The sequence below is a fragment of the Budorcas taxicolor genome, chromosome 18 (genome assembly GCF_023091745.1).
Source record: "Budorcas taxicolor isolate Tak-1 chromosome 18, Takin1.1, whole genome shotgun sequence".
Taxonomy (NCBI): Eukaryota; Metazoa; Chordata; class Mammalia; order Artiodactyla; family Bovidae; genus Budorcas; species Budorcas taxicolor.
Window position 1 is genome coordinate 52,866,503 of NC_068927.1, and position 18,234 is coordinate 52,884,736.

Below are 18,234 nucleotides of genomic sequence, written 5' to 3' on the forward strand. Positions count from 1 at the left end.
GCAGGGGTGGTAGCCTCTGGTCTTCTTGGCTTGCTTCTCCTGGCGTGGAGACTCTTCACTACAAGCAGGCTGGAGTAAGGGTGATGGAGACCCCCGTATTCTCAGCTTGCTGTTTGCTGATTGGAGCCTCAGCCCCATGATTGAAGCTGGGTTGGAGGAGACAGTCTCTAGCCTCTCGAACGCACTTGCCTGAAATCTCCCTCTATCCATCTGCGACACGGAATTGAGCGGGGTGAGTAAAGCTGGAAGCCTGCCCCGCTGACAATGATGCTAGATAGTCGTTGGCTGGAGAATGGGGATGAGAGAATCTGGCTTCTATTTTTCACTTTTATATTTGTAAGTGTCTTCCTTGCTGAGCGAGGGCTTTCTCTAGTTTGGTAAGCAGGGGCTACTCTCCAGGGCGGCTTGAAGTCTTCTCACTGTTGCGGCTCCTCTTGTCACAGAGCCTGGGCTCTACGGTGCGCTGGCTTCAGGAACTGTGGCCCACGGGCTCCGTACTTGCAGTGCATGGGTTCAGTTGCCCTGAGGCATGTGGGATCTTCCTGAACCAAGGATCAAACTGGTGTCCCTTGCATTTCAAGGTGCATTCTTAACCACTGGACCCGCAGGGAAGCCCAGGAACCTTCTTTTTGCTACACCCAGTTAACGTTACTTTCATCAACCAGAGCTGGAGGCTCATACAGAGCATCATTCCAAATCTCACAGACTTTTGCTGTTCTACTGATATTCAGTGTATTTCCTTAAATAAATATTTCTTCTCTCTCTCTTTTTTTTTTTTGGCCACACAGTGCTAGCATGCGGGATCTTAGTTCCCCCAACCAGGGATGGAACTTCAGAGTCTTAACAACTGGACTGCCAGGCAGGTCCCTAAATAAATGTTTCTTTGTAATCCACTTAGAGCACTTAGAGTCAAAAAAAGGAAAATTTCTTTGCTGCTTTTCTGGAACCACAGGTGAAGGTTTTCTAGGTTCCTTAACTGGATAGCCCTTAATATCACCCGGTTTTTAATTTTGTGAGCGCTAAGTCTCTTCAGTCGTGTCTGACTCTGTGCAACCCTATGAACTGTAGCCCGCCAGGCTCCTCTGTCCACGGGATTCTCCAGGCAAGAATACTGGAGTGGGTTGCTGTGCTCTTCTCCAGGTTTTTAGTTTTAGCCTCAGTTATCAATCTCCACATCATACAGGCCAAGAATGGCAACCTCACCTGAATGGTGACTTAAAGGTCAATCACCAGCTCCCACAGCCTCTATTACACCCAAAGATTAGGCTCTGGCTTCCAGGTCCTTCATTATTTCTGACACTTGTGAATTTAACTTTGTCTTATTCAAGTTCAGCTACTAACTCATATATTGCTCTCCAGAATATCTGATTTTTATTTTAAAGGAAAACATGCCCTTTGAAAAACATCGGGGGACCAAATCTGTGCCAGGTGCTACATTAAGGAATGATGCCAGGGCAGAGAGCCCAGTCCACCTGGTTCTTCCAAAGATTACAGTCCGCTGAGGAGGAGGGACAACTTAACTGCAAGAAGGAAGTAAGAAACCTGGCAGGACCTGACCAGAGATCCTCATACTGAGGAGCCCCAATATATTTCCAGAAAGAACATTTCAGATAGGTCAGGAAAGAACAAATCCTTTATTTATTTAATATTTTAATTTTATAGAGTATCGTTGTTTTACCATGTTATATGGGCTTCCCACGTGGCTCAGTGGATAAAGAATCCACCTGCAATGCAGGAGATGCTGGCAGGCATGATTTCAATTCCCAGGTGGAGAAGATCCCCTGGAGGAGGGCATGGCCCCCCACTCCAGTATTCTTGCCTGGAGAATCCCCACGGACAGAGGAGCCTGGCGGGCCACAGCCCATAGGGTGGCAAAGAGTCGGACACGACTGAAGTGACTGAGCTCACACCCTGTTGTGTTAGTTTCAGCTGTATAGCAAAGCTATTTAGTTATGCATATACATATATTAATTCTCTTTTAGATCCTTTTCTCATACAGGTTATCACAGAGTATTGGGTAGAGTTCCCCGTGCTATACAGTAGGTCCTCACTGGTTGTCTATCTTATACAGAGTAGGGTGCACGTGGCGGAGCCTGGTGGGCTGCCGTCTATGGGATCGCACAGAGTTGGGCACAACTGAAGTGACTTAGCAGCAGCAGCAGCAGCAGGGTGCACGTGCTCATCCCAAGCTCCTGATTTATCCCTCCCAGCTTTCATGTTTCATTTCCTGGAGAAGGAAATGGCACCCCACTCCAATATCTTTTGGTAACCATTTGTTTTCAAACTGTATACACTCTGCTTCTGTTTTGTAAATAAGTTCGTTTATATCTTTAAAAAAATAGATTCCAAATGTGAGTAATATCATATGTTATTTGTCTGAGTGAACGTGTGAAAGTTAGTCACTCAGTTGTGTCTGACTCTTTGCGACTGCATGGACTATAGCCTGACAGACTCCTCTGTCCATGGAATTCTCCAGGCAAGAATACTGGAGCAGCTTGCCATTCCTTTCTCCAGGGGATCTTCTCGACCCAGGGACTGAACCCTTATCTCCTGCCTCTTGTGGGTCTCCTGTATTGGCATGAGGATTCTTTACCAATGGGACACTTGGGAGTCCTGATAGTACGCAGGGACAAATGGGAGGGAAATTGAGAAAGGCAGGGATATTGTATATGCATGGCTGACTCATTTTGCTATGTAGTGGAAGCTAATCCAACATTGTAAAGCAGCTATGATCCTGTTGTTTAGTCAGTAAGTCATAACCGACGCTTTTGTGACCCCATGGACTGTAGCCCACCAGGCTCCTTTCCACCTGGGATTTCCCAGGCAAGAATATTGGAGTGGGTTGCCATTTCCTTCTCCAGGGGATCTTCCTGACCCTGGGATCTATTCGTGTCTCCTGCACTGGCAGGCAGATTCTTTACCACTGAGCCACCAGGGAAGCCCGAAGTAACTATACTGAAATAAAAATTATTTAATAAAAAAAAAGCTTATATCACAAATACTATATGCTAACAAAAACAGTAGACAGGGACTTCTCTGGTGGGCCAGTGGTTAAGACTCTGAGCTTTCATTGCAAGGGGCTTGGGTTCCATCCCTGGCTGTAGAACCAAGAACCCCTGTATCACAAGACGCAGCTAAACAAGCAAACAAAAAGAAAACCAGAAGACAACTTGAGTGACTATGGGTTCAACATGCCTTGCAATCAAGTTGGCAAGTCAGCCAATGGCAGGATAAAGTTCTATGTTTGATTTTCAGCAATTTCAGCCCAGCAGCTCTAGGAGAAAGGGGTCAAGAAACTCTTAAGCCATTTAGGCAGCACTTGGGCTAAAAGTTTGAGTGCCTGAGCTCACCTTTTTATTTCACCATTTTGTCTGATGACTTTAGGAGCAACCAACCAAGGTCATTATATTCCTTAGTTTCTCCCCAAATGTTCAAATGTACTATCAACAGAGTCACATAGAACCCTGCTTGTTACTTTAAGTGGTTGATTAGGCATATCTAACAGATTTTGCCTATCAGTGGTTTCTTTAAAACTGGGAGGTCATTAGTGTATTTTATTTCAGCCACACCACGCAGCTTGCAGGATCTTACTTCCCCAACCAGGGATCAAACTTGCACTCCTGAAGCAGAATTCAAAGCCCTAGGTCTCATTTTAAATGCATTTCAAACCACTGAGGCTTGGAGACATTAGACTGCCAGCCGATGTCCTGCACTTTCCATCTGAGAGATAAACTTGAACAGCATGCTCTCAGGCTGAGGAATGATCAACCATTGACCAGGTGAGGTTGATTCTTATCAGGTTGAAAGGACGCTGGGGTCACCGGTTAAATAAGAAGCAGATCGACGCTGGTCAGCCTCAGGAGAGCAAGCTACCATGGCACCGCGTCTGGGGCTCTTTCTGATTTGGGCTGGTGCGCCTGTGTTTCTACAACTGCACCCTGTGACTGGAGGTGAGGGAGGGGAGACGGACTAGAATTGGTGAGAAAGACCCTGCCCCAGACACGCTGATGTGCAGTGCTAGTCGCTCAGTCGTGTCTGACCCTTTTGCAACCCACTTGACTGTAGCCCGTCAGGTTCTCTGTCCATGGAATTTCCCAGGCGAGAATACTGCAGTGGGTTGCCATTTCTTCCCCAGGGGGTCTTCCTGACCCAGGGAGCAAACCCATGCCCCCTGCAATGGCAGGTGGGTCCTTTAATGCTGAACCACCAGGGAGGCCCACAGCAGACGTGGACTAATGAGTAAAAGTCATGACAATAATAATACTGTAACCAATACCACTGCCATCTCTTGAATGTGTCAGAAGGGCCAGCCGCTATGACAGCCACATTTTATTTAGTTTTCCAGCAACTCTATGAAACTGAAACCCGGGTGAGTTTGGCAACAGAGCCAAAGGCCTTTCTGGGAGCTGTCTCCTTCCTAAATCTCCATTGCACTGTCCCAGACATGGGCAACCTATGCCAGGGTTGGTTATGTTGTTCAAATGAAGAGTTTTTGATGTTTGTAGAGTTGACTGTTGGAAATATCGGGTTGGCCAAAAAACATTCCTTCCTGTTTTGCTGTACCATTGTATGGAAAAACCAGAACCAACTTTGGGGCCAACCCAGGAACGGGGACCGTGTGGTCTCAGGGCAGGTCCAAAGAACAGTGAGTGTCTGACTTTGTGGTTGAATCCATGTGTCTCGGTAGGGGGGCAATGCGAATGTGTCAGGGTCTCTCTCACCTGTGTCACCCTCTAGTCATCGAGTGTATCTGTTCAGGGTACACAAGGGCTTCAGAATATAAAAGAGAGTAAAAGAGATGCAGGGCATGTCCTACGACCGACCACAGTCTGCTTGCGGCTCTGCTTTGGGCTTGTTTGGTTGTTGTTGCTATTTTTTAGTTGTTCTTATTTTGTTTTCTATTTTGAATTGGAGGAGAACTGCTTTACGATGTTGTGTTGATGTCTGCCGTATGACAGTGCAAATCAGCCATAAATATGTATATATATTTATGCAGCCTATGGAGTAGCAAATATATTTATAATATTATATATATAATCCCCGCCCTCGCAAGCCTCCCTCCCACGCCGCCCCATCCTCTGCTCCCTGTTACTGAGCATCTTCCCACCAGCTCTCTATTGGACACGTGGCGGTGTACACGTCAATGCTCCTCTCTCAGTTCATCCCAGCTAACCCTAACCCTGCTTTGCTCTTACTCCGTTCCATCCATCTCCTCTGCTCCTGCCTTTCTTCTAGATGAGCCGCCGCCGGATGTGTACGACCTTCCCGAAACGCCCACTACAACTTTGTCTTACACCATTGCTGGTGCTCAAGGTAATCAAACACTGAAGAGAACGACAACGAAACAGCGATCAAATGCAACAAGCTGACACGCAGGTCCTGGAGACTGTGATGGGGGTCTTCCAAAGATGCTTAAGGGCAGGAGCTAACTTTACCCTCTCAGTCACGGGAGGAGGCAGGTGTGCACAGTCCCCAAGAGGGCTTCTCCGGAGAGCATCGGGGATATGCCTCTGTAGATGGTGGGGCTGCAATCGGAACCCAGGGCCCCGGATTCAGAGCTGGTGTCCCATGATAAAGTAGCAACTCCCCAGATTCACATCAGTACACCAATCCTCACAACTTGGGTACTTTTCACATGTCGACTAGCCACTCTTGACTTTGATTTCTTCCTATCTATGGACATGTGTATATCTGTAAATAAATTTTTTTTTCACTGTCAAAAACAATAAAGTAAAAACTGCCCACAGTCAGAGAACCCTTCCTAGTCCCCGAGGGAGGGACTACGCCATATTGACCTTGACATCCCTGATCCGTAGCCGGATGCTAAGGATGGTAAACGGAAGGAGGGGGACCTGGGAAGGATTCATGGCAAGAGAAGGTGAGAGAGAGGCAGAGAGAGGACAGCACAGTCTTTGGTGCAGGCATGACAGGGCAGGAGTCGAGATGGGCAGAGCAGGGGCATGGGGGAGGCAGGGTGCTTCGGCTGAGCCCCGGTTTTGAGCTTGAATCCCTGTGTGTCCTCCGGGAGCAACGAGAACATAAAGTTAGAGATGCAGGGCAGGTCCCACTACAGATGATATTCTGGGTGTGGCTCTGCTGTGTTCTTTTGTGGTGGTGGTTTTTTCCTTGTTTTGGTTTTGTTTTTATTTTTAATTGGAGGATAATTGCTTTATAATCTTGTGTTGATTTCTGCCACACAATAACATGAATCAGCCATAAGTATATCCATTTGCACTTCTCTTGAGCATCCCTCTCACCTCAGCCCACATCCTACCCGTTTACATTGACAATACAGAGCGCCAGGCTGGGATCCCTGTGTTATATAGCAGCTTCCCACTAGCTAGCTATTTCACTCCTGAAATGTATATACGTCAACGCTACTCTCGCAGTTCCTGCCTCCTAACCCTAACCCTACTTTGTTCTTCTCTTCCTCCATCCACCTCCTCCGCACCTGCTTTTCTTCTAGTGGAGAAGCCGCATGAGGACAACAGTACGTATCCCAGAGCCTACTTTCCTTGTTAAGTTCCTTGAGGTAATCAACAAGGGACAGAATGACAGCCAAACAACGACCAAATGCAATAAACTAACGCGGGTGCCCTGGTGCCTGTGATGCGGATCCTCCAAAGACACTTGACAGGCAAGAGCGAATCTTATCCTCTCAGTCACAGGAGGAGGCAGGCGTCCACATTCCCCAAGGGGGCGACCCTGGAGAGCATCAAGGGTGAGCATGTGTAGATGGTGGGACCGGAACCTGAACCCACGGTCCGGGCTTCACAGCTGCTGCCACATGCTAAAGTAGAGGCTGTCCAAAGTTAAAGAAATCTCCGAGTCCCTGAGGGAGGGACCACAATAGACAGACCTTGACATCCCCAGGGCTTAGCGGGGGACTCTGTACACGACAGTCTCGAACGGAGACTTTGCCAGAGTTACCAGCGATCGTGAAAGCCTAGGAGTCAACGAAGGGAACAAGGACTTCTTCTTTCAGGTCCTCCATGTGCTTTCCCATTCACCTATAGACGCAAAATGTATTATAAGTGCACGTCGGTGAATTCCGAAAGAGAATGGTGCTCTCTTGATGAAGATTATGTAGGAAGATGGAAAATCTGTAGTGATGGAGGTAAGTGTGCAGCTCGTCTTCATATGAGGAGTATGTGGCTTCCCAGATGAAGAGGGTGGGTTCATAACTGTCTCCTAGATGGAAGCCTCAGGCAGCCTCTGACCCAGCCCCATGAGTTCTATTCGGATCTGATTCTGGGTCTCTTTTGGGGGCGGGGGGGAGGCTGTGCTGAGTCTTGTCGCTGCGCGTGGGCTTTCTCTAGTCTCAGTGGGGGCCGCTCTTCACTGGCGGGTGGGTTTCTCGTTGCAGCGGCTTGTCTGGTGCAGTACAGGCTCTGGGTGCACCAGCCTCTGTAACTGCCGTGTGTGGACTCAGTAGTTGAGGCAGCGGGCTTCATTGTTCCTCAGCATTGGTTTCTTCCTGGACCAGGGACCGAGCCAGTATCTCTTGCATTGCAAGGCTTTCTTAACCACTGGACCACCAGGCAAGCCCCCTTTTCTCTTGACAAGCCTAAAAATAACCCTCCCACCATTAATGTTTTCACCCATTCTTTTTTCAGACCGTCCCAAATGTCATTTCCCCTTTATATATCGCGATAAACGATATTTCCGTTGCACAACAGAAGGGAGTGCTTATGGTTTAGCTTGGTGTTCACTCACTGAATACTTTGAGCGAGAATATGCTTGGCAGTACTGCGACTGGTAAAAAAAAAAAAAAGGTAAGAGTGTTCTGGGGAGGATGGGAAGAGACAGGGGTGAGCAGGGAAGAGACAGAGCTGGATAAAGAGGTGGAGTCAGATGCCCACTGAGAAGGAGAAAGGAGGCAGGTGGAGGGAGGGGATGAGGGAGAAAGAGGCAGGAGGAAGAGTGAGGAGCAGAGGTTCATGAGGAGAAACACGCAGAGAGGATGAGGAGGAGAAAGGGGACGAAAGAGGGAGACAGAGGGAGACTCAAAGGCAAACTGCAAACACTGGAGAGAGGAGAGTCCCGGAGGGAAGGAGAAAGGCAGTTTGCAGGATGATAAATGGAAGGAGGAGGATCTGGAGAGGATCGGTGCCACGATGAGGTGGAAGAGAAGGGGAGAGAGGGGCAGAGACAGGACAAGCTAATCTTGGAGCAGGCGTGAGACACTAGGAGCTGAGATGGGACACGAGTCTAGACAAGAAGAGCAGAGAGCAAAGGAGGAGCAGACGTTTGCCCTCCGTGGAACTGACTACAAAACGGACTCGTTAATTCTGACCCCAAAACTGTGTTCAGTTACTGTCCAGTGCATCCACCCTTGGCCATGGATGCAATCCAGCCTTTGAAACCTCAGTGAAGAAAATCCAGAACTCTCAAGCATGAAGGTGGTGCTCTGAATGACAGAGGTGAAATTGTTGCCCAGTATCTCCACCATGTTCCCCCTGTGCATGGGTCCAGTCAATAAACCACTTTCTCTGCAGGTGTGGCCTTTCTTTGTCCCACAAAGAAACCTGTGTATCAAATGGGAGGCTCTCAGCATTCTCAGGTTAACCAGGCAGGATCTTCTAGTGTTCCTTTCCCTTCCTCGGAGTCCTGATGGAACATCAATGCGCATTACAATTGTCCCTCCTGGGGGCCAGACTGACAGATGAAGACCTAGCGGTGAGACCTGAGGTGGGCTGGGAGGAGAGTCCCAGAGGGTATGGAGGGCTGGTCCTTGTCATAAACGATTTGTCTTTTCCCAACTTAGCTGAAATGTTATTTCTTCCTGGAGTTATTCTCTGACTCCCCAGTATAAGGAGGCCCAATCGAGTCTTCCCAGTTTATCCTTTCTCTCCTTACAGTTAAACTGCCCATCTTTCCAGGTGGACTATAATTGACAGGATGGGAACAAGGAGAACTGTGCTTGCCCTGGCCTCAGCCCTAACATCCTTTGCATTTATCAAAAGGACTACTCTCCTTTTAAAAACAAATAAGAATTTTAGAGAATAGCATTGAAACATGTATATTACCATATGTGAAATAGATCACCAGTCCAAGTTCAATGCATGAAACTGGGCACTCAAAGCCGGTGCACTGGGATGACCCTGAGGGATGAGATGGGGATCGAGTTGGGACGACAGTTCAGGATGGGGGACACATGTACACCCATGTCTGATTCATGTCAGTGTATGGCAAAACCCACTACAATATTGGAAAGTAATTAGCCTCCAATTAAAATTAACTAATTAATTAGTTCTTTAAAAATCAAAAGGAAATACTGCAAAATAAGTGAATAATCTGGATGGGAGAATTAAATTTGATTTGAATTTTGTTAAAAAAAATAGGAAATTTAGACAAATATTTTTTCTATCACTAACAGGGCCTGACTGAACGAAGGTCAAATTCATAGATGTCAGAAATAATGAAGGGCCTGAAAGGGCCTAAACACTAAATTTTATCCTCTTCAAAAACATCTAGAGTCTATCTAAGGATCCTCGGGATTTGGTGATGGATGTTCAGTCACTATCTGGGGAAGAGATGCACAGACTTTTAATCACTGTGCAGGAAGGAGGTATCGATAGAATATTTGTCTTCTGTGATTTAAGGCCAGAAACTTGGAGCCTCACTTAAAACCAGGACATAAAAATAAATAAATAATTTTAAGGTAATAAATAAAAAGTTTTCAATATAAATGTTTTAATAAAAATAAGTAAAAGGAAACAATCATGATGATGTATGGCAGAAACCAACACAATATTGTAAAGCAATTATACTTCAATTAAAAATGAATAAATTAAGCTGTTAAAAAAATGCTTCATAAAAATGTACAAATAAGAAAAAAACAGTGCTTCCCCTGGCAGATCAGTGGTAAAGAATCTGCCTGGCAATACAGGAGACATGGGTTTGATCCGTGGTCTTGGAAGCTCCCAGAAGCCTCGGAGCAGCTAAGCCTAACCACAGCTATTGAGTCTGTGCTCTAGCGTCTGGGAGGCACAGTTACTGAGCCCACGTGCCGCAACCACAGAGGAGCCTGTGCTCCACAACAAGAGAAGCCGCTGCATTGAGAAGCCTGCCCATCGAGACTGGAGAGTAGTCCCAACTCGCCACAGCTAGAGAAAAGCCTGCTAAGCGAGGATGAACCAGCACACCAAAAACAACATAAATAATTTAAAAAAAAAATTTTTTTAAAGAAACCCAGATAATATAAGGGCTATGCAGTTAATAGAGCTCAGAAAATCTCTCCTGGTCCTAGAGAAAGAGCAAAAAAGCTTCCATTTTTGACTCTCTGAACAGATTATATAGAAATACTGCCCTTTGGGTGAAGTCTTTTCCCAAGCCCTTCACACAGTGGTTCATGGTACTGAAATCACACAACTGAAAATTGGAAAGATCACACACACACACATACACAGACACATGCATTCCCAGTTGAATAATAATGAAAAGTCTACAGCATAAGCAGAAAAAAGATTTAGAACCAGTCTCTAAGGGAATTCCCTGGTAGTTGGTGGTTAAGATGCAGCATTTTCACTGTTCGATCCCTGGTGGGGAAGCTAACATCTCAAATGCTGCTTGGTGCAGCCAAAACATAAATAAATAAATACAAATAAAACCAATCTTGATGCTTCTACCAAAAACAAACCAAAACACTAGCACATCTCAGACAAAACATGCTAAATAATTGGTATGTTAGATATCACTGGCCATGCCAAAGAAAAAAATAGAAAATGTTATATAAAAAATGAACTTTATTTTCTTTCTTTATTTTTTAAATCAATGAACTCTACTTGAAAGTCCAGAAATAATCCATCACATTTGCAATTGATCTTCAGCAACACATCAAGGTAGTTTAATGTGGGGACTTCCCTAGAGGTCCCATGGTTAAGACTCGGCAGTTCCAATGCAGAGGGTGCGAGTTCTAACCCTGATCAGGGAACTAAGATCCCATATGCCACGAGGTGTGGTCAAAAAACAAAAAAGATAGCTCAACATGGCAAGAATAATATTATACTCTTTGCAACAAGTGGTGCTGAGACAAGCATATTGCGTGTGTGTGATAGTTGCTCAGTCACATCACTCGCTCTTTGCGATCCCATAGACCATCGCCCACCAGGCTCTTCTGTCCATGGAATCCTCCAGGCATGAACACTGGGGCGAGTTGCCAATCCCTTCTCTACAAGACAAGTATATCTGCAAGCAGACTAAATAAACTGGATACCTACTTCATACCACGTGCAAAAGTAAAGTCAAAATGAGTCATGCGCTTAATTTTAAAAGCTGAATCTATGTAATTCTTAGAAAAAATATACAAGTAAATCTTCAAGACCATGGGGTAAAAAAATGAGTTTTTATATGTAACACTGAAAGGACAAATGACAAAAGAAAAGGTTTATAAATTGGACTTTATCAGAATTAAATTTAGGCTTTAGTTTTCAGAGAAATGAAAACTCACAGAAAGGGAGAAAAGTATTTGCAGGTCAGGTATCAGATAAAGAACTTGAATCTAGAACATGTAGAGAATACTGACACCTCAGTAATGAAGTGACAACACAATTTAAACATGAGCTACAGCGATTGAATAGATACTTCAAGAAAGAATTGTACAAATGGCTAATAGGCACATGAAAAAGTGTTCAACATCATCAGACATAAAGAAAATACCAGTGATATACAAAACAGAAGCAGAAGATTAAAAAGAGATGGCAAGAATACACAGAAAAACTATACAAAAAAGGTCTCAATAACCCAGATAACCACGATGGTGTGGTCGCTGACCTAGAGCCAGACATCCTGGAGTGTGAAGTCAAGTGGGCCTTAGGAAGCATCACTATGAACAAAGCTAGTGGAGGTGATGGCATTCCAGTTGAACTGTTTCAAATCCTAAAAGATGATGCTTTGAAAGTGCTGCATTCAATATGCCAGGAAATTTAGAAAACTCAACAGTAGCCACAGGACTGGAAAAGGTCAGTTCTCATTCCAATCCCAAAGAAAGGCAATGCCAAAGAATGTTCAAACTACCACACAATTGCACTCATTTCACACACTAGCAAGGTAACGCTCGAAATTCTTCCAGCTAGGCTTTAACAGTACCTGAATTGAGTACTTCCAAAGGTACAAGCTAGATTTAGAAAAGGTAGAGGAACTAGAGATCAAATTGCCAACATCTGTTGTATCAGAGAAAAAGAAAGAGAATTCCCCAAATCATCTACTTCTGCTTCATTGACTACCCTAAAACCTTTAACTGTGTGGGTCACAAGAAACTGCGGAAAATTCTTAAAGAGATGGGAATACTGGACCACCTGACCTGTCTCCTGAGAAATCTGTATGCAGGTCAAGAAGCAACAGTTAGAACTGGACAACAGAGTAGTTCAAAACTGGGAAAGGAGTACATCAGGCTGTATCTTGTCACTCTGCTTTTATAACCTCTATGCAGAGTTTTTTTGTTCAGTCACTCAGTCAGGTCCAGCTCTTTGTGACCCCATGGACTGCAGTGCACCAGGCTTCCCTGTTCTTCACCATCTCCTAGAGCTTGCTCAAACTCATTTTCATTGAGTCAGTGACACCATCCAACCATCTCGCCCTCTCCTCCTGCCTTCAATCTTTCCCAGCCTCAGTGTCTTTTCCAATGAATCAGTCGTTTCATCATCAGGTGGCCCAAGTATTGAAGTTTCAGCTTCAGCATCAGTCCTTCCAATGAATATTCAGGGTTGATTTCCTTTAGGATTGACTGGTTTGATCTGCTTGCAGTCCAAAGCACTCTCAAGAGTCTTCTCTAACACCACAGTTCTAAAGCATCAGTTCCTTGAGACTCAGTCTTCTTTCTGGTCCAACTCTCACATCCATACATGACTACTGAGAAAACCATAGATTTGACTATACAGAAGTTTGTGGGCAAAGTAATGTCTTTGCTTTTTAATACACTTTCTACTTTTGTCATAGCTTTTCTTTCAAGGAACAGGCATCTTGGGGTCGTAAGGGTGGTGTCATCTGCATATCTGAGGCTAGAGTACATCATGCAAAATGCCAGGCTGGATGAAGCTTAATTAAGCTGGAATCAAGATTGCCAGGAGAAGTTATCAATAACCTCAGATATGCAGATGACACCACCCTAATGGTGGAACATGAAGAGGAACTAAACAGCCTCTTGATGAAGGTGAAAAAAGGAGAGTGAAAAAGCTGGCTTAAACTTAACATTCAAAAAATGAAGATCATGGCATTAGGTCCCATCACGTCATGGCAAATAGATGGGGCAAAAACTGGAAACAGTGACAGACTTTATTTTCTTGGGCTCCAAAATCACTGTGGGTGGTGACTGCAACCATGAAATTAAAAGATCCTTGCTCCTTGGAAGAAAAGCTATGACAAACCTATAAAAGTGTATTAAGCACCAGAGGCATTGATTTGCCAATAAAAAGTCCATATAGTCAAAACTATGGTTTTTCCGGTAGTCGTATACAGATGTGAGTTGGATCATAAAGAAGGCCGAGTGCTGAAGAACTGATGCTTTTGAACTGTGGTGTTGGAGAAGACTCTTGAGAGTCTCTCAGGTAGTAAGGAGATCAATCCAGTCCATCCTAAAGGAAATCAACCCTGAATATTCATTGGAAGGACTGATGCTGAAGCTGAAGCGCCAACACTTTGGCCACCTGATGTGAAGAGCTGGCTCATTGAAAAATACCCTGATGCTGGGAAAGATTGAGGGTGGGAGGAGAAGGCGGCAAGAGAGGATGAGATGTGTTGGATGGCCTCACTGATTCAACAGAGATGAGTTTGAGAAAACTCCAGGAGATAGTGAAAGGCAGGGAAGCCTGGCATGCTGCAATCCATGGGGTCACAAAGAGTTGGATATGACTGAGCGACTGAACAAAACAACAAATAAATTTAAAAGAAAATGTAATGATATTGATACATCAAATAGAGAATACCAATAATTAGAATGTTTTTTCAAAAGGACCAAATGTAAATTCCTTCGTTGGAAAGCACAATAACAAAAACAACAAAAAACTCACTAGAGGGCCCCAACAGCAGACTTGAGCTAACAAGAGGATCAGTGAACTAGGTGACAGATCAATAAAGATAATCCAATCTGAAAAACTGGAGGAGGAAACGGCAACCCACTCCAGTGTTCTTGCCTGGAGAGTCCGCATGGAAAGAGGAGCCTGGTGGGCTACAGTCCACGGGGTCTCAAAGAGTCAGACAGGACTGAGCGACTAAGCACAATTTTAGAAAAATAAAAGAAGAAAATTCAACAAGGCCTTGGCAACCCATGGGCCACTACCCCATTTAGCAACATGCACACATAGGAATATCACCCGGAGAAGAAAGGGGCAGAAATGGTAGTAAGATCAGTTTGTCGAGTATTGCCATCATAACAATGTTAAGTCTCCTCAACCATGAAGATAAAATGTCTTTCTATGGATTTACGTCTTCTTAATTTCTTTCTACAATGCTCTGTACACATCAAACAGGTGGGTTTTTGATAGGCATGCAAACTGTACTCAGCAAAGCTCTTTTTAAAAACTAGAATAGGGAATTCCCTGATGGTCCAGTGGCTAAGAATCTGCTTTGCAACACAGGGTATACCGGTTCAATCCCTAGTCAGGGAGCTAAGATCCCAGATGTCGACAGGCAACTAAACTTGAATGCCACAACTAAAGACCCGAAACAGCCAAATAAATAAGTAAAAAGAAAGAAAGAAAAAATAGAGACTTAAAAAAAAGAAAAAGAAAGAATAAAAGGAAGTTCCATGGGTCCCATGGCCTGGACTATTATCCCGTCAGCAGGAGAGATGGACAATGAGTTCTCATTTACAGATTGAATGTTCTTGATACTTATCAGAAAGTCCTAGACATCCCCCAGGATATATGCATATTATCCCCCCTGCATTAAGCTCATGAATTTTCATGACTGGATTTTTCCTTCAAACCAAGAGAACCAGGGGGCACCTCCTCCTCTTCTTGCCACAAAGCCTGCCTCCCGCAGCTCCTGCTTATTCGCTCTGCACCCAAGTGCAAACCCTGGGTGGCCCCACGTGATGTGGAATGTCCTCCTCCCCAGGCTGTGAATATTTGTGGCTCATACACTGCTGTTAGCCTCATCTGTGCAGTGTCGGGTGTCGCGTGTGTGGTTCATTCCTAATATTTAAGGTGGACTGAATAGAAGATGGTCAGAACAGCATGGCCTTTTCCCTCATGACTCTACCAGTGCTACTGAACTGCGAGGGGCAGAAGGCCCACTTCTCTGGCAGCCTGCATGCCTCCATCCTCCTCCTAATACTGGGAATTTGCTATGATTCTCACTGTTTTTCCCTGGTGGTTCAGAGGGTAAAGCGTCTGCCTGCAGTGCCGGAGACCCAGGTTCAACCCCTGGGTTGGGAAGATGCCCTGGAGAAGGAAATGGCAACCCACTCCAGTATTCTTACCTGGAGAATCCCGTGGACGGAGGAGCCTGGCAGGCCACAGTCCACAGGGTCTCAAACATGACTGAGCGACTTCACTTTCACTTTCACTGTTTTTATTCCCACATTCCACACTAAAAAAAAAAAAAAACCTGCCTTATTTTTCCTTTTTATTTCTCCCGTACTCTCATTGTTTCTATTTCTCTCTACATTTGTTTCTATCACTCAGATCTGGTATAAATTTCTTGCTGAGTCGAGGTTTTCACAAAAAAAAAAAAAAAAAGAGGTTTTTTGTTGTTGTTTTTGTTTGGGATGGTTTCTGGTCTGGTCGTTTGTTTGGTTTTTTGCCTTGGTGCTTGTGGGATCATAGTTCCCAGACTAGGGATTGAACCTAGGCAATGAAAGGGCAATGAAAGGGCAGAGTCTTAACCATTCCATCGCCAGCGAATTGCACAAATTTTTTTTTTTTTTTAACACTCAAAGATGCTAGGAAGGGTTTCCCAAGTGGCTCAGTGATAAAGAACCTGCCAGCCAATGCAGGAGACGCGAGATCGGTCCCTGATCTGGGAAGATCCCGCATGCCTCAGAGCAACTAAGCTTGTGTGCCACCACTATTGAATCTGTGCTCTAGAGTCTGTGCGTGGCACCAGGAGAAGTCTCCACAATGAGAAGCCTGAGCGCTGGAACTAGGGGGTAGACCCTGCTTGTCACAACTGGCGGAAAGTCCTTTGTTGTTGTTTGCTGGAGCAATGAAGACCCACCACAGACCAAAAACAAGTAAATAAGTAAAAATTATAAATAAAAAAAAAGAGGAAAACAGGAGACAGGGACTAACGGAAGGGAAATTCAAAAAGGAAGGAATATATATACATGTATGCATATATGCATATATATTCATATATGCATATATGCATACATGCTTATATATCATCTTGCTATGCAGTAGAAGCTAACACAACATGGCAAACCAACTACATTGTTACTGTTTAGCCACTATGTCATGTCCAGCTCTTTTGTGAACCCCATGGACTGTAGCTTGCCAGGCTCCTCAGACCTTGGGATCTCCAAGGCGAGAATACTAGCCTGAGTTCTGTTTCCTTCTCCAGGAGACCTCCCCAGCCCAGGGACCAAACTCGTGTCCTCTGCGTTGGCAGGACAATTCTTTACCACTGAGCAGCCAACAGGGAAGACCAAAGCAACTGTACTGCAATAAAAGTTATTTAATAAAAAAAAAATAAGGTATACATTATAAATCCTATACACTAACAACAATAAAAACTATATAGAGGGATTTCCCTGCTGGTCCAGTGGTTAAGATTCCAGGTTTCCGCTGCAGGCCTGGGTCCCATCCCTGCTCGTGGAAATAGTGAACCCCCATGCCACAAAAGGGGACCAAAAAAAACCCAAACAACAACAACAACAACAAAAAGAGTATGCACCCTGAGAGGTTGAGGGTTCAACTTGCACTGTAATCAAGCTGCCAAAGCAGCCAATGGCCAGATGAGGTTCTGTGTTTGATTTCCAGCAATTTTAGCCCTGCAGTTTTAGGAGAAAGGGGTCAAGAAACTCCCAAGTCACTTAGGCAGCACTTGGGCTGAAAGTTTGAATTCTTGAGCTCGTCTTTTTATTTCACCATTTTGTGTGCTGATGTGAGGAGCAACAAATCAAGGTCATCATATTCCTTAGTTTCCCCCAAAATGTTCAAAATTATCATCCACAGAGCCACATAACACCCTGTTTTTTATAAGTGATTGATTAGGCATATCTAACAGATATTTTTCCTGATCCTAAAACAGTTCACACCATGGACTATCAGTGGTCTGCTTATGACTGGGAAGTCAGCAGTCTTTTTTGGGCCACACCATGCTGCTTGTGGGATCTTATTTCCCTGACCAGGGGTTGAACCCATGCCCCCTGCAGTGAAAGCGTGGAGCCCTAACTCAGGCAGGAGATAGGCTCCAGCTCAATATTTATAACTGGTTACAGACAGGATTTGTATGTTTCAGCTTCTGTTCTTTCATAAAACTTGAGATAAAAATTATTTTGCTGCTGCTGCTAAGTCGCTTCAGTCGTGTCCGACTCTGTGCGACCCCATAGATGGCAGCCCACCACGCTCCCCCGTCCCTGGGATTCTCCAGGCAAGAACACTGGAGTGGGTTGCCATTTCCTTCTCCAATGCATGAAAGTGAAAAGTGAAAGTGGAGTCGCTCAGTCGTGTCCGACTCATCGCGACCCCATGGACTGCAGCCTAGCAGGCTCCTCCGCCCATGGGATTTTCCAGGCAAGAGTACTGGAGTGGGGTGCCACTGCCTTCTCTGAAAATTGTTTTAGCTGTGACCTAAAATTAAAGTCTGAAAAATGGCACATGTTAAGTTAAAAGCATCATATACTAGTTTAGTTTGCTGTATGATGCTGGTCTCGTAGGAAAATCTGATGAGCTTTCTTTTTTAGAAAAGTATGTGTCAGAGTTCTGGAATATGTCTAATTTCCTTCAGTGAATGTTATCTGCTTAAATATGTTTATAACATATAAAGAAAATAAGGATGTGTAACTATAGTTAACAGTACAATTTTGTTCATATTATCTAATGTTTGCTAAAAGAAAAAATAAAAGATAAATTAAATCAGAAAAAAAAAATAACTGGCTTCCTGTTTGGATTTCATGGGGTCTGAAGAAGTAGGCTTCAGGCTGGATATTTAGAACTGTTAGGGTTTCTGAGACAAGAGATAGAAGGACTCCAGTTAAGCCTTTACCATCAGCCTCCTGCTTGCTCTCTAGAACAGAAACAACAGGGTTAATGGAAAGTCTTGGTCTCTTGTAAACACCTTGAGAAAATC

At 44.6% G+C, this 18,234-nt stretch overlaps 1 protein-coding gene across 1 annotated transcript; it reads left to right on the forward strand.

The window, feature by feature from the left end:
• The first annotated feature begins 3,874 nt into the window (after positions 1-3,874).
• Positions 3,875-7,762, forward strand: LOC128063972 (seminal plasma protein BSP-30 kDa-like). The gene is made up of 5 exons (XM_052656797.1): positions 3,875-3,950; positions 5,236-5,313; positions 6,467-6,490; positions 6,986-7,117; positions 7,617-7,762. Exons 1-5 carry the CDS (start codon positions 3,875-3,877, stop codon positions 7,760-7,762), a joined length of 456 nt encoding a protein of 151 aa, XP_052512757.1.
• The last annotated feature ends 10,472 nt before the right edge of the window (positions 7,763-18,234 follow it).